General features: G+C 54.9%; 1 protein-coding gene across 1 annotated transcript; it reads left to right on the top strand.

Moving 5' to 3' along the window:
- The first annotated feature begins 9,532 nt into the window (after window positions 1-9,532).
- Window positions 9,533-19,150, top strand: BRI3 (brain protein I3). Its single transcript, XM_055393179.2, has 3 exons — window positions 9,533-9,820; window positions 10,234-10,336; window positions 18,739-19,150. The coding sequence occupies exons 1-3, from the start codon at window positions 9,679-9,681 to the stop codon at window positions 18,869-18,871; spliced, it is 378 nt and encodes a 125-aa protein (XP_055249154.1). The 5' UTR covers window positions 9,533-9,678; the 3' UTR covers window positions 18,872-19,150.
- Window positions 19,151-19,273: the final 123 nt, after the last annotated feature.

The raw sequence follows: 19,273 nt of genomic DNA, 5'->3' as shown, positions 1-19,273 counted from the left end.
TTTTTTCTGAGATGGAGTCTTATTCTGTCATCCAGGCTGGAGTACAGTTGCGCGACCTTGGCTCACTGCAATGTCCACCTCCGAGGTTTAAGCAATTCTCCTGCCTCAGCCTCCTGAGCAGCTGGGATTGCAGGTGTGCACCACCACACCCAGTTAAGTTTTGTATTTTTAGTAGAGACGGGGTTTCACCATGTTGGCGAGGATGGTCTTTAACTCCTGACCTCAGGTGATCCACCTGCCTCGGCCTCCCAAAGTGATGGAATTACAGGCGTGAACCACCTCGCCTGGCCAACAATCAGGATAACTTTCATTGTCATCTGATAGAGAATAGAAAAGTCACAGAGGTGCCTCATTTTCCCTGAATGACACTTGTAATCTCCAAAACTATCGAGTGAGATCCCAAAGAGCATCAGTCATCTCCACTGGCATCTTCCCTGCCATCTAGGCACTCTCAATTTATTTTATTTTATTTATTTTATTTTATTTTATTTTATTTTTTATTTTATTTTATATTTTACTTTATTTTATTCATTTTATTTTATTTTACTTATGAGACGGAGTCTTGCTCTGTCGCCCAGTCTGGAGTGCAGTGGCGCAGTCTCTGCTCACTGCAAGCTCTGACTCCCAGGTTCATGCCATTCTCCTGCCTCAGCCTCTCGAGTAGCTGGGACTACAGGCACCCACGACCGAACCCAGCTAATTTTTTGTATTTTTAGTAGAGATGGGGTTTCACCATGTTAGCCAGGATGGTTTCGATCTCCTGACCTTGTGATTCGCCCGCCTCGGCCTCCCAAAATGCTGGGATTACAGGCGTGAGCCACTGTGCCCGGCCTATTTTATTTTATTTTTTTAAATTTTTTATTTTGTGGAGACGGAGTCTAGCTCTGTCGTCCAGGCTGGAGTGCAGTGGTGTGATCTCAGCCCACTGCAACCTCCGCCTCCCGGGTTCAAGTGATTCTCCTGCCTCAGCTTCCCAAGTAGCTGGGATTACAGGTGTCTGCCACCATGCCCAGCTAATTTTTGTATTTTTAGTAGAGACGGGGTTTCACTGTGTTGGCCAGGCTGGTCTGGAACTCCTGACCTCATGATCTGCCCACCTCGGCATCCCAAAGTGCTGGGATTACAAGCATGAGCCACCGTGCCTGGCTTCAGTTTATTTTTCTTTTTTCTTTATTTTTAAAAGTAGAGATGGGGGCCAGGCTCGGTGGCTCACGCCTGTAATCCCAGCACTTTGGTAGGCCAACGCAGTTGGATTACCCGAGGTCAGGAGTTCAAGACCAGCCTGGCCAACATGGTGAAACCCCATCTCTACTAAAAATACAGAAATTAGCCAAGCGTGGTGGTGGGTGCCTGTAATCCCAGCTACTCAGGAGGCTGAGGCAGGAGAATCGCTTGAACCCAGGAGACAGAGTTCAAGGTGTAGTGAGCCGAGGTTGCACCATTGCACTCCAGCCTGGGCGACAGAGTGAGACTCCATCTCCAAAAAACAAAAAAAAGAGATGGGGTCTTGCTATGTTGCCCAGGCTGGTCTCGAACTCCTGAGCTCAAGCGATCCTCCCGCCTCAGCTTCCCAAAGTTCTGGGATTACAGGAGTGAGCCACCACACCTGGCTGCTCTTGATTTTTTAAAATGAGGAATGGCCTTATGTCATGATCCAGACATATTTCTAGCCTGAAGAGAGGATGCCCTTTATGGTCTAGGAACCAGAGCTTGAGTCTGGAGGTGGGAGAACCTAGGTTTGAATCCCCGCTTAGCAGTCAAATGATTGTGGGCACATGACCTTGAGTTCAATTAAACATTTAGTGAGCTCCTACTACGTCTGAGGCGTTGTGGATACAGAGATAAGGCAGTGTCCTGGCCCACAAAGGGCTCAGGGGACCTGCCCAATGAACAGCCCAGCTCCTTCCTCATCTCTAAATCGGGGCTGATAATATCTGTCCATCATGGCTCTGGGGTTAATCGTGACGACAGAATATGGAAGTATGAATCACAACACAGTACTCAACACAAAAGAGAGCAGTGGGACATGCTGCTGCTTTCTCCCCTGAAGTTCCATTTATTTATTTATTTAGAAACAGGGTCTTGCTCTGTCACCCAGGCTGGAGTGCACTGGTGCAATCATAGCTCACTTCGGCCTCCACCTCCTGGGCTCAGGTGATCCTCCCGCCTCAGCTTCCTGAGTAGCTGGGACTACAGGTGCATGCCACCATGCCCGGCTAAGTTTTTATTTTTATTTCTTATTTTTGAGACAGAGTCTTGCTCTGTCACCCAGGCTGGAGTGCAATGGCACAATCTTGGCTCACTGCAACCTCTGCCCCGTGAGTTCACGCAATTCTCCTGTTTCAGCCTCCCAAGTAGCTGGGATTACAGGTGTCCACCACCATACCTGGTTAATTTTTGTATTTTTGGTAGAGATGGGGTTTCACCACGTTGGCCAGGCTGGTCTTGAACTCCTAACCTGCTCGGCCTCCCAAAGTGCTGGGATTACAGGTGTGAGCCACCACGCCTAGCCTGGTTTTTATTTTTTGTAGAGATCTTGTTGCCCAGGCTGGTCTTGAACTCCTGGGCTCAAGCTTTCCTCCCTCCTTGGCCTCCCAGAGTGCTGGGATTACAGGCATGAGCCACTGTACCTGGCCTTGAAGTTGCATTTAGAAATGATGACTCTGTCATTCTGGAAGGTGATGAGATAAAAATGCCCCCAAAGAATAGACATGATTATAATTCGGAAAGGATGCTTGAGGTCTCCGGTTTTAGAAAGCCTGGCTCCCTGAGGTTAACTGACTTGCGCCTGTCCCCCAGGGAGGAGATAGAACAGTCTGAATGAGAACCACTTGTTCTTTCAATCACAACTCACTGCCCTCGACATCCCAATTTGGCTGATGTTTTATTGGATTCCCCCCTGCCACCGATCAAGAAGTCTTGGAAAAGCACCCTGTTCTGTTACTCTGAATATAGCAGAGATAAAAGGTGTCCACTGAATTCTGCGTGTGTTGCCAGAAATGTGTTCACATCCACGTTTTAGCCTGGAGGTATCGGTGCATCTGTTAATCCTGCAGCTGCTTCTCAGGGGTTTTGAGTACAGCAGGTTGGAAACTTACTTAGCCAGAAACTTGCCTTTCCGAATTTGTGCTTTTGTTAATTTTTTTTTTCAACTTCCATCTCCCAGGATCAAGCCATTCTCCTGCCTTAGCCTCCCGAGAAGCTGGGATTACAGGCATGCGCCACCACTCCCAGTTAATTTTTGTATTTTTGTATTTTTTGTTTTATTTTATTTTTTTTGAGATGGAGTCTCCTTCTGTCGCCCAGGCTGGAGTGCAGTGGCGCAATCTCGGCTCACTGTAAACTCTGCCTGCCAGGTTCAAACAATTCTCCTGCCTCAGCCTCCTGGGGTAGCTGGGACTACAGGTGTGTGCCACCACGCCTGGCTAATTTTTTTTTTGTATTTTTAGTAGAGATGGGGTTTCACCATGCTGGCCAGGCTGGTCTCGAACTCCTGACCTCGTGATCCGCCTGCCTCGGCCTCCCAAAGTGCTGGGATTACAGGTGTGAGCCACTGTGCCCAGCCCTAATATTTTTAATAGAGACAGGGTTTCACCATGTTGGCCAGGCTGGTCTCGAACTCGTGACCTCAAGTGATCCGCCCACCTTGGCCTCCGAAAGTGCTGGGATTAAAGGTGTGAACCACCGTGCTTTCTTTTTAAATTTTTTTGTAGCGGCAGAGTCTCACTATATTGCTCAGGCTGGTCTCGAACTCCTGGCCTCAAGCAATCCTCCTGCCTTGGCCTCCCAAAGTATTGGGATTACAGGCATGAGCCACCATATCTGGCCCAGAATTTGTTCATTGTTCTTATGGCAAGTGCTTGAAAATGTGGATTACAAAAGAAATGCTTTCTATGTTTCATTGTGTGAGTTAAGTGTGTTCTACCAGGCAGATTTATGTAGTGAGGACTACCCCATTAGAGAATGAAGAGTGTAATATAGATTTAAATATGTAAATATATACATAGAGGATATATATATATGTATATACACACATGACTTGTGATATAATTTGTCTTGTCACTCAGCAAGAGAAATTTTTGTCTGTGTCATGTAGAAACTTATGTGCTTAAGTTATAAAATATTTAGAAATATTTGCCTAGTAGAACCATAAGGCTTACCTCAGGCTAACCATAAAACTCGGAACTTAAAGTGTTTATCTAAGATAAACATTTAGCAAATATTCAGCAAATATTTGGCAAGGGCCTTCCCTGAGCCAGGCGCTTCTAATTGGTTACAGCCTTGGATTTTGAAATTATATTTGCTTCCTTTTTTTTTTTTTCTTCTTTTTCTTTTTGGTCTTAGTTCCTACCATGTGAGATACTTGCTGCTTGTGTGTTCCCAGAAACTCACGTGGTGGATTATCAGCCTTTCTCAAGAGCATTCAAGAAAGGGCATGATCCTGGTTTAGGTTTCCTCTGGTACACTGGAGGAGAGTCAATGGTGACTGTCAAGGTTTCTGGAACAAGACATCTCCCTCATCCCCCAGGCGGGGGCCAGGACCTCCACTGTCCAGCCAGGTCTCCTTGCTGAGTGCCCCCAGTGAAAACATTCACACAGAGCAACAAAAATCACATATATTCATTTGTATGGGAATGGCAGTACCAAAAATAATTTTTTAAACGTCTGCATGAGGCCTGGTGCGGTGGGTCACACCTGTAATCCTGGCACTTTGGGAAGGCCGAGGTCAAGAGTTCGAGACCAGCCTGGCCAACATGGTGAAACCCCATCTCTAGGAAAAATACAAAAATTAGCTGGGTGTGGTGGCGCACGCCTGTAATCCCAGCTACTGGGGAGGCTGAGGCAGCAGGAGAATCACTTGAACCTGGGAGGTGGAGATTGCAGTGAGCGAAGATCATGCTGCTGCATTCCAGCCTGGGTGACAGAGTAAGACTCTGTCTCAAAAAAATAAAAATAAAAATAAATGTCTGCATAATACAAAAGTGGATAAAAGGCCGGGCGCAATGGCTCACTCCAGTAATCCCAGCACTCTGGGAGGCCAAGGTAGGAGGATCGATTGAGGCTAGGAATTCAAGACCAGCCTGGGCAACAGAGGGAGACCCCATCTCAAAAAAATTAGCCAGGTGTGGTGATGGCATACCTGTAGCCCCAGCTACTTGGGGAGGCTGAGGTGGGAGGTCACTGAGCCTGGGAGGTTGAGGCTGCAGTGAGCTATGATTGCACCACTGCACTCCAGCCAGGCAAGCAGAGCAAGACCCTGTCTCTAAAAAAAACAAGAAAGAAATCCAAAAGTGGACTGTATCCACTTTTGTATTTGTATTCTGTATTCTGTATTTTGTATTTTGTATTCTGCTCTGTAGCAGAATTTCGGCAATCCGAAACTCTGCTCTGTAGCAGAATTTCGGCAATCCGAAACATATGCATATTTATGTATTCCAAGTCTTCTTCGATAGGAATGCATTTCTCTTAAAACCAGCGAGAGGCCAGGCATGGTGGCTCACACCTATAATCCCAGCACTTTGGGAGGCCGAGGCAGGCGGATCACCTGTGGTTGGGGGCTCGAGACCAGCTTAACCAACATGGAGAAACCCCATCTCTACTAAAGATATGAAAAAATTAGCTCGGTGTGGTGGCACATGCCTGTAATCCCAGCTACTCGGGAGGCTGAGGCAGGAGAATCGCTTGAACCCAGGAGGCAGAGGTTGTGGTGAGCCGAGATCGTGCAACTGCACTCCAGCCAGGGCAATGACAGCAAAATCCCATCTCAAAAAACAAACAAACAAAAAAACAAACCAAAACCAAACAAAACAAAAAAATCCAGCAAGAGGCGGCATACTTCTCTTGTATACTTGGCATGGAGGCAGTGTGGGGTGATCCTGGGATTAAGTGTGGTACATCTGTTGTTTGAAGACCCACCTCTACTGGTTGGGAGGCTTTGGAAACGTATGGAGGCCCTCTGTGCTTCAGTTTCCTTTTTTTTTTTTTTTTGAGGCAGGGTCTTCCTCTGTCGCCAGACTGGAGTGCAATGGCACAATCTTGGCTCACTGCAACCTGTCTCCTGGGTTTAAGTGATTCTCGTGCCTCAGCCTCCCGAGTAGCTGGGACTACAGGCACGTGCCACCACATTCGGTTAATTTTTAAATTTTCTGTAGAGATGGGCGGGGGGCTGGGGGGGGGGTGGTCTCGCTATGATGCTCATGCTGGTCTCGAACTCCTGGCCTGTAGCAATCCTCCCACCTTGGCCTCCAAAAGTGCTGGGATGACAGGTGTGAGCTACTGTGCCCCTCCCTTCAAAGACATTTTTCTAATACTGAAATCTGATGCTCACACTCCCCTGTTCAAACTCTACGCAGTTCCCCAGTAGGCTCTTACAGGATGCTATCCCAACTCCAATGCCCGGCACCGCCTCCCCTGGCCAGCCCCACCTCTGCCTTCTAGAGACTCTTCCAGGGCTCTGGCCACACCAAGTGACAAATCCTGGCATATAATGGGACACTGTATACTCTTTGGGATTGCAGTTCACTCTGCCTGGAATGCTCTGCCACTGGTCCCTGGGGCTGACTCGCCACTGGCCTTCCAAGCCAGGCTGTGGCCCTGGAACTCTCCAGGCACCCAGGCTCATCACCACCCTGTGTGTGGCAACTCCAACCCTCTCGCCATACAAAGCTCCCTCCACCACAGTTACTGTCTGGCTCCCTGTCTGCTACTTGTGTCCCTGTCATCGTCCTCTTTGGCCCCCCAGGGCTTGCACACAGAGCCCGGGATAGCAGTTCCATCTTCTGCACGCTGCACGTTTGGAGGGGCAGGAACTGCTTTGTGTCTGAGGGCAGCACTGGTCAAAGCCATGCTGGGACATCCCAAAGTCACACCCCAGCATTCACAGACTTGGAGTTCCAAACCCAGGGGCATTGCTGGGGCAAAAACAATTGTTGGAAGAGAAGGGGACCAGCAGCTGTGGATTTTGTAGGGTTTATCAGGAAATGCAGGCAAGCAGTGAAGGGACAATTAGCCATGAAATGGAAGGGAAATGTGCCAGCTTTTGTTGATCTGATAGGAAAGGAGATCACCGGGCCTGCAGCTGCTACTCTTCAGCAGTTTGCAAGGCTGGGAGGAGAATCCAGGTGGCCCCTGTTGACTAAGTGTTAGGAGGGTTGACGTGAGCCACATCTCTTCATGGTTGATGAGGCACGAGGTTGCACCCCAGTATTCTCTGGCCAGGGGATGTCACCCTGTGGTGCCCAGACAGCTGCCCCCAGGAACAATGGCCTCCTCACTGCCTACCAGAGCCTCTACTGGCTCCAAAGCCCTTGGCCACTCCTGGCCAGTCTCCACTCTTTTTTTTTTTTTTTTGAGATGGAATCTCACTCTGTCGTCCAGGCTGGAGTGCAATGGCACGATCTTGGCTCACTGTAACCTCCGCCTCCCAGGTTCATGTGATCCTCGTGCCTCAGCCTCCAGAGTAGCTGGGATTACAGGTACCCCCCAACATGGCCAGCCAATTTTTGTATTTTTAGTAGAGACGGGGTTTCACCATGTTGGCCAGCTGGTCTCGAACTCCTGACCTCAAGTGATCCACCCACCTCACCCTCCCAAAGTGCTGGGATTACAGGCATGAGCCACCACGCCCGGCCCAGTCTTCACTCTTGATCTGGCTGTTCGTTAGTGCCAGGGGCCACCCCCAGTTCCCTAGTGTACCTGGACCACCCCTCAGTTCCTCTTTCGAGGACTGTGGGTATGATGACTAGGACAGGAGGTACAAGATCGATGGGAATGGACTTCGAAGAGCTGGTCTTGTGATAAATATGATGGTCAGGTGGGCTTGGTGGCTCACGCCTATAATCCCAGCACCTTGTGAGGCTGAGTGAGGAGGATCACTTGAGACCAGCCTGGGAAACATAGCAACACCCCATCTCTACAAAATATAAAAAAAAATTAGCTGGGCACTGTGGCGTGCACCTGTAGTCCCCAGCTACTTAGGAAGATGAGATGGGAGGATCACTTGAGCCCTGGAGGTCGACGTTGCAGTGAGCCAGGGTTGCATCACTGCACTCCAGCCTGGGCCACAGAGTGAGACTCTGTTTAAAAAAAAAAAAAAAATATATATATATATATATATATATATATATATATAGGTATATGTGTGTGTATATATACACGTGAATGATGATCCCTTATTAAAAAATAAAAATAAGGCCGGGTGCAGGGGCTGACATCTGTAATTCCAGCACTTTGGGAGGCTGATGCAAAAGGATTGGTTGAGGCCAGCAGTTTGAGACTGGCCTGGGCAACATAGCAAGATCCCACACAAAAATTTTTAAAACTTAGCTGGGCATGGTGGCGTGCGCCTGTGGTCCCCAGCTACTGAGGAGGTTGAGGTGGGAGGATGGCTTGGGCCCAGGAGGTCGAGACTGCATTGAGCAATGACTGTGTCACTCTACTGCAGCCTGGGTGACAGAGCAAGAGAGCCCCCCCCAGCACCCCCTACAAATTTTTTTTTAAAAAATTAAAAAGGCGCGGTTCGAGAGGAGCTGTAGTCGTCCCAGAGCTACAGTGCAGGTGATATCAAAATGCAGGTGAGAAAACTGGAGACAGAATACAGTAACGGATACAGGTGCCCCCCGAAAATGTGCAGAGGCGCTAAGGACGCAAGCAATCCTGAACGTTCCAATCGTTCGTTTTAAAGTTGTCCTGGCAAACCCGTGAAGCCTTGTATGAGGAAATGTTTCAACGAGGGCGCCTGACGCAGTCCCCGAGGCCAGAAAACACCCAGGTTTAGATACGGGCTCTGACCCGCACCTGCCACAGCCAAATCCCTCCCCCTTCTGAGCCCGATCCCGTGTTGTCCTCCAGGGGTAAGCAAAACACCTGGCCGGGCTGCCTGAAGATTAGGGAAACTGAGGAGACGCGGCAGGTGCCCAGTATTTATTATAGTTTTGTCCCCAAACGGGGGAGTTATTTGTAAGCACTGGCTACTACCCCCGTAAATCGCCTAATTGTCCAAAAAAAGGCAAACGGAGGGAATGCGCCGCAGCTGAGCACCGCGCAGGCCGCAGCTGAGGTGCACACCCGGGTGTGCCCTTTGTATTGCTGGAAGCGCTGGCGATCATAGGGGCAGAGGGCTGGGGTTGGGGCGGCCTGGGACCCACCCGGCCCCGCCCCCTCTCAGGCCCCGCCCTTCCCCTCCTCCACGGGTAAGGGGACCTCGGCCGGCCTGGGAGATCGGGGCGTAGGGGGAGGTGGGGGTGCATCCGCGAACCCTAAAGGTCACGACCCTATGGGGCGTCTCTGGGTCGTCGTGGGGGATGGGCGGGGGGGGGGTCTCCCCGCCACGGGAGGTCTAGAGAGCAGCGGCGGCCGGGCGGGGCGGAGTGCAGAGGCGCAGCCGGCGGGGCGGCTTCGGGAGGGCGCGGCGGCTTCGGGAGGGCGCGGCCCCTTTAAGACGCCCCGCCGGCCCCGCCCCCGCGCCCCGCCTCCCGCCGCCCACGTGACCCCGGTCTTGTGACTGGGCCCGGGAGGGCGGGGGAAGCCCGCTGCTCGCGCCCGCCCCGCCCCGCCCCGCGTCTGCCTCAGAGGGGCCCGAGCCACCCGGTCCGCCGCGTCCCCGCCGCCGCCGCCGCGTCCCCCGCCGGGGCCGACCGAGCCGAGCCGGGCCGGAGCGGCGGGCGCGGCCGGGCCGCCATGGACCACAAGCCGCTGCTGCAGGAGCGGCCGCCCGCCTACAACCTGGAGGCCGGCCAGGGCGACTACGCGTGCGGCCCGCACGGCTACGGCGCCATCCCCGCCGCGCCCCCGCCGCCGCCCTACCCCTACCTCGTCACAGGTGGGCCCGTAACCAACTTTCCCCGCCGGCGGCTTCCGAGGTGGCAAGCCCGGTCGGGGGACGAGGGTCCGGAGGCGGGTGGGGCCCGCCCGGGGGTCCTTCCTGGAGCTGGAGGTCCCCGGGCCGGCTTCGGGACCCGGCGCCGCCGAGGGCCAGCCTCCCCCCCGGGGCTCTAGTCCTCGGGCCCGTCGTAACCCGGCGGGGCCGGATCCCTGCCCCAGATGAACTTTGTGTCACGAGGCGCTCGCTGTTGGCAGATTAGCGCCGAATCAGGCCCGCGGTGGCCGTCCTGAGGGTGGAAAAGACCGGGGGCTTTTTTAGCGGGGTGGAGGTTGGGGGGACAGGATGAGTAGTCCCCGTGGCGGTCCGATTTCTCCTCCCTGCACCCTAATGAGCTGCTTTCCCGCCCACAGGGATACCCACCCACCATCCCAGGGTCTACAACATCCACAGCCGGACCGTCACCCGCTATCCTGCCAACTCTATCGTGGTCGTGGGAGGCTGTCCCGTCTGCAGGTGAGTGGGTCTGCAGCCTGGGGACTGGCCCTGGAAGCTCTGAGGACCCCCACCCTAACCCCCAGGACCTGACAGCTCTGCTTGTGGGAGTGGGTCCGGCTTGACTTGGATCTTGACCAGAGCCCTTTATGGGAGGGACAGACAGGCTGCCCGAATGCGGTGTGGGAGAGTGCGGGTCCGCTCACCCTTGGCTCTGAACACATTTTGTGGGGGCAAAAGGGTGGATTCCTTTTCCTAGATCTTGGGGCATTGCACCCCAAGCGATTGGGATGTAGAAATGGTAACAACGGGACTCGTGGTCCTTTCGTCTTTGTTCTGGGACTTGCAAGGAATCAGGTGTCTGCTTTTTCCTTCAATTTCCGCAAGTTTACTCTGCAGTTGATCGTAGAAGGTGGTGGAAGGTTTCGTTTTCCCGGAAGGGGCATTTGGAAGTGAGTGCACCAGCAGGACAGACCTCAGTGGGAGAAGCGACGGCTGTAAGAGCTGCTTTATCCAAAGTTGGCTTGAAACGCTCTTCCACGAGCTGGACCAGGATGGAAACCCCGTGTTTCTTTGAGGCAGGAGTTATTTTTTTCATATCCTCGCATTGGACCTGCACAAACTTTTTGGTTTTTATAGGGCCCCGAGGTGCAGCTAGAGGCTTGTTTTGTGGAGGTTTTGAGGATTCACATTTAAATAAGGATTAATTAAATATAAACCCTTGGCAGCTGGGGGTGTTCAGATTGCTTAGAAAGTAGGGGCAGAGTTGGCGGGGGCAGGGTTTTCAGCTGTGTCTGGGAGGAGGAAGTTGAAGCCACTGAGATGGAATTAAGAAACCCTGGTTTGGACTTAGACTTGATTTCAAAAGTGTGTGTGTAAGGCCTAGAGTGGAGTCACGGGGAAGTGAGTGATTTCAGAGCCTTAGCAGGCAACTTCCTGGGAAGGAAGGGCAACCTAGAGGTGGGGACAAGAGGCTGGGACCTCGGGGGCAGGTTGTGGCTGCTTGCCTGCACAGGGACCCCGTGACAAACCCTAACTGGGACATCAGTTTGACACAGTTGGTCACCACCCAGCAGAAACATTAGCCTTTGGAGTGAAGGTGGAGGGAGGGCAGGGTGGGGCGCTGGCTGCCTTCGGGACATAGTTCTCTCCCTGAGCTGCACCGGGTTGGGGGGCTGGCAGAGCTGTGTGAGTGTGAAGGCACATGGAGGGGACTCAGAACATGGAGGAGCAGAGGGTCTGCCTGCGTGTCATTGTCCATGCCCTGCCATCCCGGTGTCCAGCCTGCCGGAGGAGCCAGGTTCCGGTCCTGGTCCTGCCAGGAACAGCGAGGCCTGTTTCCCCACCTGGGACGTGGGGGTGTCTGGTGAGGTGTCTCTGAAGCTCTTAGCTCTTCTCTGCCCAAACCCCTGAACTTGGAGAGGTGGGAGACCAGCGGCAGCGAGGGATGGCCCAGATATCCCAGGGCTGGGGGGCGCCGAGGTGGTGGCGCAGTTGCTGTCGGTATGGGGGCACTGGCCCTGCCACTTCCCCTTCCCTAGGTGGGAACTGTGTCCCTGTGGAGGCCCATGGCTTCCGCGAACCTGGAGGTGCTCTCCAGTTATGCAGAACCTGGAGCGGGGTCAGACTGTGCTCTGCTGGGAAGGATCTTGGGCTCAGCCCTCAGAGGCTGCAGGGGTGTGGGGTCCTTGGTTACTTGATCACTGCTCTCTGCCTCTGGGCAGCTGCACCAGGCAGGGTGGAGGCTGGGTCCTCTCTGGACAAGGTTGGGGGGTCCTTAATCCTTTGAGTTGGGACCAGAGCACTCTTGGATCCTGCGGCGACCCCTGGGGTTGCAGCCAGGCCCTCCCAGCACACACGTGCCTGCGCTCTGCCCATGGTGCCTTGGATGCTGGAGAGTGGCTCTGGCTCCCCAAGGCTTTGCCTCTGCAGCTGCGTTGGGCATGGGATGGGCCCCTGTGCCCTGCGGCAGCCAGAGGGCGAGCAGGGGGCTGGGTGCTCTGCTGCTGGCGTGGGTGGGGTGTGTGGTCCCTGGGCCACTTCTCTCTGCGAGGAGAGTGGAGACGGTTCCCTGAACACACAACACACACGTCTGGCCGCCGCCTGGCGTCTTGGCCCGGGAGACAGGATACCACTCACATGACCACACTTCCTCCTGCCCTAGGTCCAGCCCGCCGGGCTCTGTCCCCCTCCCTGCCTGGTGGCATGGCAGGAATTTGCCCAAGTCACACGTCTGTTAGTCCTTCTCAGTGAGGCTTGGCCAGAGAAGCCCGTGTCCCTTGTGGCTCTGCTGCCCTGACCAGGCCTTTGCTGAAGCTGCCTGACTCCATCTTCCCTTTTTAGCCGTTTATGAGGAAGCATTTCCGCAGCCCGGCGGCGGATATGTCCCTGCTCCTCCCACCCTCCTGCTTCACCCCTGCCCTGCCCTGCCCTGCCCTGCCTTGCCCTGCCCTGCCCTGCCCTGCCCTGCCCTGTCTTGCCCTGCCCTGCCTTGCCCTGCCCAAGGCCTGGGCCTCTCTGAAGCCAGGTTCTCCCTTGCCCAGGGAGGCCAGTCATTCTTTGCTGGGGGTGTGGTTGTACCTAGGTGCAGGATGAGGTAGCTGCGCTGGGAGGCTCTCCTGGGCTGGAGCAGAGCCTGCGCCCTGCAAGCGGGGAAGGCAGGAGTGGGGAAGGCCCCTGGCCTGCACCAGGCCCCCATGAGTACTGGCTGGGCTGTCACTGGGTATTTAGTTTTGGGGGTGACCAGAGAGAGAGGAAATCCTGGAAAGGATTTCACTTTTCCTAGGGAAGGTGAAAAGAACAGCTGTGGAGGGCGGATGTCGCTCAGAGGTCCAGGGTGCGGCTCAGTGGCCAGCGTGGAGGCTGCCACGGCCCTTGGGGGGCAGAGGTGGGCTGTGGAGGGCACGGGGTGGTGAATGTGGAGCCCGGGAGGGGCTGGAGGGGAAGGAGCCTGTGACAGCCTTGGGCTTCCAGATGATGGAGGTGGAGGGGCTGCTCCCTCCTACCACCTGTGACCTGGAAGCCAGAGCTCCCCTGGTTGAGGAAGTGGCTGAGTTAGCTGGGATGGCTCTGTCCATATGTATGGCCTGTGGGCTGTACCCGTCCTGACAGTCTTGGCCTGAGGTGTGGGGGCAGCGGATGGGCCGGAGCTTGGGCCTGGGCTGCTTGCTGGGCAGGGCTGCAGACCTCGGTGCCCAAGTGCTGCCTCAGTGGCCTCCTGAGTCTCTGACCTTGGGCTCAGCCCCCAGCTGTGGGCCAAGTGGCACTGCTGGGGTGGGTGTGGTGGCAGGCAGAGTCTCCGGGCACCTGCTCAGGCCTTTCTTCCACAGGGGAGGTGAGGGCTGGCCCTGGCCATTGGGTTTGCTGGGAATGGCCCTGGGAAGTCCTGGTGAACTGTCCCTAAGCCAGGCAGCTCCCCTGTTGGGAGTGGACACCCTGGGACAGCCAGAGCCTGGCTGGAGCTGCTTTGGGGCCACCTCGCCCTGCGCTGAGCATGGCTTCAGGCCCGCAGCCCTCTGAGGAAGCCCTGTGTCTCCCCTTTTCCTGGCGAGGCCTGGCCTTCCAGCGGGGTGGTGGTCTGGGGTTGTTCCTGGGCGTGGATGGTGCCTCGAGGCCACCGTGTGCGCAGAGGGCAGCTTGGTGCCCTGGGGCCAGCCCCCTGTGACACTGCCTTTGGGGGCTGCCTGGGAGGGAGAACTGGGACCTGCAGGATGGGTGCTCGTGACTGGGGAGCCCATCTGGGTTCAGATCCCAGCCACGCCTTTCCCGGCTGGGAGTCCCTGGACACACCCTGAGCTTCAGCCTCCTGTAAAGTGCCTGTGGGGACACAGGAAGGGTGAGGATGGCCTTCTCCCTGGGCAGCTCAGAGCCCTGCTGCCAGCCCCCTCTGTCCTTGGTGAGGCGGGAGCCCCGCGGCCTCTACTGTCCCAGGGCCCAGCTCCGGGTGGATGACAGTGGCATGACTGGCCACTTTCACTGCAGGACTGGAGTCGCCTTAAGGGAGTGCTCTTGGAATTAGTCAGTTCCCTAATTTCGCCAGTGGCCATGGTCCCTCCCTGGCCGCGTGGCTTATTGCACAAGAATGGGGGAGGGGTGGCTAGAGAGAGCCGGTCAGGACCAGAGCAGTTGAGAAGGTTGAAACCCACCTCACCAACTCAGGTGGGCTCTTCCGGGTTTGGAAGGGAGGTGAACTCGAGGCTGTGGGGACCGCAGGTGTTCCGGGGCAGGGGTTCCCCTTCTGCCCTCCAGTGCTGGGGACGGGCCTGCCCTGCAGCTTGGGGAGTCTTGACCTAGAATCTGGATTGTGTTTCTCAGTTCAGAAGATTTGGGGTTTTAAAAAGTAAATGATGCCAACACTCCTTTTGAGGTCTAGGGCAGTACTGCAGTTAAAACTTTAATATTTCTGCAGCAAGACATGAATATTCAGATAAAGTAGGATAAATTACGACTATAAATAGCCACACACCAGTTCAGGTCACATGTTGCTGCCAGGTGAGTTTGCTGTCAAGTGACAGCGAGTTCTGCCTTCAGTGCCTCTTGGCGTTTGAAGTTGTGGGTATGGCTGTGGAATCCTGGGGGGTAGGGAATGCTGCCCACCTTTAGGCTGACCCCAGAGCCAGAGGTGAGGGCCGAACTCTCCTGGCCAGCCCTCGGGCCTTCGAAGCCCGTTCAGAGCTCTCAGGCCCAAGTGCTCCTTCTCCCAGGCCGGAGTTCTCGGGTCTGGATCACAGCCTTCTCTTGCTGGCAGAGGCCTGAGCCTCCTGGGACGGCTGGATCTGTCCAGCTCCCGGGCGGCACTGCAGGGAAACAGGCTCGCTCTCCCCAGAGACCCGGGGGCCTTGGCCCTCCTACCCTCTCTTTAAGCGGTGTGGAGGTGGGCAGGAGGGTGGGGGTTGAATGGACCAGGGATGGGGAGGCTGCCTTAGGAGGTGCCGGAGTGGGTCCCTGGACTGAGGGGCTCAGGCCAGGGTGGCACAAACGGCCCAGCCCTGTGCTCTGGCTGAGGATGGGATGGGTCTGGACGGAAATTCCGTGGGTTGGAAGGAGGGTGTTTCCCTGTGCCTGGGAGGCCGTGGGGTCAGCGCATTAGGTTTGGCCCATTGTGCTGCTTGCAGCCCCGGGGCTGGGAATCAAGGTGCTGGGAAGTGAGGTGCCGGGGCCTGGGTGGGCTGGGCTGGCGCTGCTGGAAATCCTAGCACTCAGATGGGCCGGCGCCCTGGCCCGTGGCAGTGGGAGTGCAGCAAGAGTGAGCAGCCTTCCTGCACTTCTCAGCTCTGACAGAGTAGGTGGGTTTTGGATCTGGATGGAGAATTAGGAAGCAGGAGGGCGCTGCTGCTCTTGGACTTGGGTCCCAGGCGCGAGCAGCAGCTGCAGGTGGGAGGCTGGTGTGGGCGGGGCCCCCAGGCAGCACTGTGAAGCCCCACCCCTGCCCATTGCACCATCACACCTGGATGTCTCTGCTGCGCCCCATGGGCGGGCTCCAGCCGGGCTCCCCACCCACACCCCTTTGCCCAGCCTCCTCCCAGGCATCTCTGGGCCTTTGAACAGGCAGTCAGCTCTGCCTGCAGCCCTGCCTCTCAGCAGCTTTGGTCCTGAGGTGAGGTGCTCAGATGGTCACTGATTGGGCTGGCTGAGGGGTGCCCGGTGACACTGGGGACCACTCTGGGGGGTGCGGGCTTCTCCCCTAGAAGGATTTCTCAGCTGGTTCACCCTCCCTGTCCGCTTTTTCATGGGACATTTTCTAAGCAGAATATACAGCCAGTGTGTTTCCTGGGATTTGACCATAGATGCCAGGAAGAAAAGGGAAGAGGAAGCTCCCCTGAGAGGCCTGAGGCCACTGGCTCCCTCCAGCTCCCCTGGAACCTGTCATGGCCATCTGTGGGGACACAGCTGGTGCTTGGCCTTCCCGAGGCTCCCCCACCTCGACTGTGTGGTCTTGGGAACTGTGGCACCTGGGGGAGAAGGTCCTGGAGCCAGGCAGGGCGTGCTGCACTCGGCAGGGCTGGGCGGAGGTGTCCTGCCCAGTCTGGACTGGCAGGGGCAGCCCTGGGCAAGGCTGAACAAGTGTGGTGGCCTGACGACCTTCTGGGGCTTAAATAGGGGACACTTTTGTAAAAGCCCACACAAGAAGTAGAAACTTTCCTGACAGACTCTGGTCTTCTGCTTGGCTTTGCCTTGGAGCTTCATGGTGTGCCCTGCAGCCCAGCTCAGCCCCTCCACACAGACAGGTGGCATTGTGTGAGTTTGGGAAACACTGGGTACAAGAGTGCCGCAGGACTTCTCAGAGCCTTTTGAGAACGAATGGACATAGGGATTGTAGGAGAAAAGTTTCCCAAAATCGGCTGAACAATCCCCCTTTTCCAAATGCGTACCACTGTGTCTGGCTAATTTTAAATTTTTGTAGGGAGGTTGGGGGGGGGGTCTTTGTTGCCCAGGCTGGTTTTGAACTGCTGGCTTTAAGCGATCCGCTTCAGCCTCCCAAAGTGCTGCAGTTGCAGGCGTGAGCCACGGTGTCCTACTCCATTGGAGATTGCTGAAGGGACCTCCCTGAGTAGGCTAGAAGGAGGCAGGTGGGCATGAAGTTTTTTTCTTTTTTTTTTTTGAGATGGAGTTTTGCTCTTGTTGCCCAGGCTAGAGTGCAGTGGCACAATCTCAGCTCACTGCAACCTCTGCCTCCCAGGTTCAAGCAATTCTGTTTCAGCTTCCCGAGTAGCTGGGATTACAGGTACCCACCACTACACCCGGCTAATTTCTGTATTTTTAGTAGAAACGCGGTTTCACCATGTTGACCAGGCTGGTCTCGAACTCCTGACCTCAGGTCATCCACCCACCTCGGCCTCCCAAAGTGCTGGGATGACAAGCATGAGCCACTGCACTTTGCAACTTTTTCTTTCAGCAGTGGAAAGCCCGACTTCAGAATATTCTGGTTTATTTTTCCGTAATCCCCGGAGAAGCAGGGAACAGGTTCTGTGGGTGGGGTTTGGGCTCCCCAGCCTGCCTTGCCCAGCAGGGGTGGGGGCAGTGGCCCTCATGAGTCCAGACCCCCAGGAAGCAGCTTGGAAACATCCAGGGGGCTGGGATGGGAGTAGGGTCCCCCAGATGGCCAAGTTTTCTCCCCTTAGCAAGGCACAGGTAGTCACGCTTCCCTGTCACAGGCAGGCGGCCGCACTGCCTTGCTGTAGGCTCCCCTTCCCCCCTAAGCACCAGGTCCCATCACCTGTCAGACAGCCCCACCCTGTTGCGTTTTTCTCTCCACTCACTCCAGTACTGGCTGGATGGGGGGTTTGGGCCCCCAGGAGGCCCAAAAGGAGCCCGTTGGGGTCTGCCTGTCTGGTGGGAGCAAAGCTTTTCTCATTTGGGCTGAGCTGGCTAGTGTGGTTAATTTCAGCTGTGTCCAGAACTTTCCAGAAATAGCCTAAGGAGCTGAGCTGAGCACTAGGCTTCTGGCTTCCTACTTTTAGGGCCTCTGAAACTGACAGTTGGGTTCGATGATGATTTCAGGTCACTGAACCTAGGCTCACTGGCGCAGGATTTGAGGGATGGCCTGCCAGGTATCTTTAGTTTAGTCTGTTACAGACATTGAACTTTGTTGAAGAGGCGGCTTTGAGATCACATTTCTCAAAATAAGTGGCCTTCAGACATTATGTGAACATGGCCGACTGTAGTCTCCCATTAACCCACCCCCGCTACCAAAGGAACGGAAATCGAATAAAAGCCCAAACCTGACTGGATCACTAAGCTGCTAGTTGCTCCTTTTCTAAGAGCAGATGTGTGTGGCTTGTGGCATCAAAATGGTCATGCCTCTCAAGGTTTTACTTTTTGAGATGGAGTCTCGCTCTGTCGCCCAGTCTGGAGTGTAGTGGCTTAATCTCGGCTCACTGCAACCTCTGCCTCCTGGATTCAAGCGATTCTCCTGCCTCAGCCTCCCAAGTAGCCGGGACTACAGGCATGTGCCACCACGCCTGGCAGATTTTTGTATTGTTAGTAGAGACAGGGTTTCACCATGTTGGCCAGGCTGGTCTTGAACTCCTGAACTCAGGTGATCCACCCGCCTCCGCCTCCGCCTCCCAGAGTGCTGGGATTACAGGCGTGAGCCACCACACACCCTGCCTTGCCTTTCAAGGTTAACTGATGAGTCCTTTCAACTGTTTTATTCTTCCCGTTTTCTTTGAATGTTACATGTAGTGATTAAATAGCTATGGCCATTCCATGAACGGGTACATGCAGCTGGTTCTTGGGGCTCTCCAGGCCAGATGGGCTGTAGCTGGGCGGTGGGGTGGGGGGCTGTTTTCTCAGTCACTCGCCAGAGGTCCCCATGTGACTCATGGCCACTGGTTGATTCTTGAATGCAAGGGTGGGAGGGGTGAGGGTTCTGGCTGCCCGGGTCCTTACAGTGCCACCCTCTCTGCCCGTCTCTGCTGCAGGGTTGGGGTGCTGGAGGACTGCTTCACCTTCCTGGGCATCTTCCTGGCCATCATCCTCTTCCCCTTTGGGTTCATTTGCTGTTTTGCCTTGAGGAAGCGACGATGCCCCAACTGTGGAGCCACCTTCGCTTAAAGGGAACACCAGGCCCGGCTTTCCTACACCCAGCTCCTTTTCTAATGTAAATGTTGTATACAATAGTTTTATTTGATTAAGCTTCAGGACTGTTTTGTAAAGCGAGGTGGGACCGATGTGGCACACGCCAGCTGCGGTTTCCCAGAGCGTGGAGAGGCAGCGCTGCTGCTCCCGCCCGAGGCTTATGACAACTCAATAAAGCACTGCTTTTATTTTTTGCAGTCTTCAATTTGAGAAAGGTGAGAAATAATGTTTTCAATAAATGAGATTCATACCATTGTTGACCTGGTGCTGCTTACTCGGTGCTTTCAGACACCCAGGAAAGACTGGAACGACGCCCCCATTGCTCCCCTGGCCAGTCCTGACCACAGTTGTATTCAGCAGGCGCTTACAGCTCAAGAA

This window comes from Gorilla gorilla, chromosome 6 (genome assembly GCF_029281585.2).
Source record: "Gorilla gorilla gorilla isolate KB3781 chromosome 6, NHGRI_mGorGor1-v2.1_pri, whole genome shotgun sequence".
NCBI lineage: Eukaryota > Metazoa > Chordata > Mammalia > Primates > Hominidae > Gorilla > Gorilla gorilla.
Note: the sequence above shows the minus strand (reverse complement) of the source record. Positions and strands in the feature narration are given on the sequence as shown.

Coding starts and splice junctions, on each gene's coding strand:
- BRI3 (XM_055393179.2), top strand. CDS start 9,679: ATGGACCACAAGCCGCTGCTGCAGGAGCGGCCGCCCGCCTACAACCTG. Junction 9,821..10,233: donor CTACCCCTACCTCGTCACAG/GTGGGCCCGTAA, acceptor TCCCGCCCACAG/GGATACCCACCCACCATCCC. Junction 10,337..18,738: donor GGAGGCTGTCCCGTCTGCAG/GTGAGTGGGTCT, acceptor TCTCTGCTGCAG/GGTTGGGGTGCTGGAGGACT.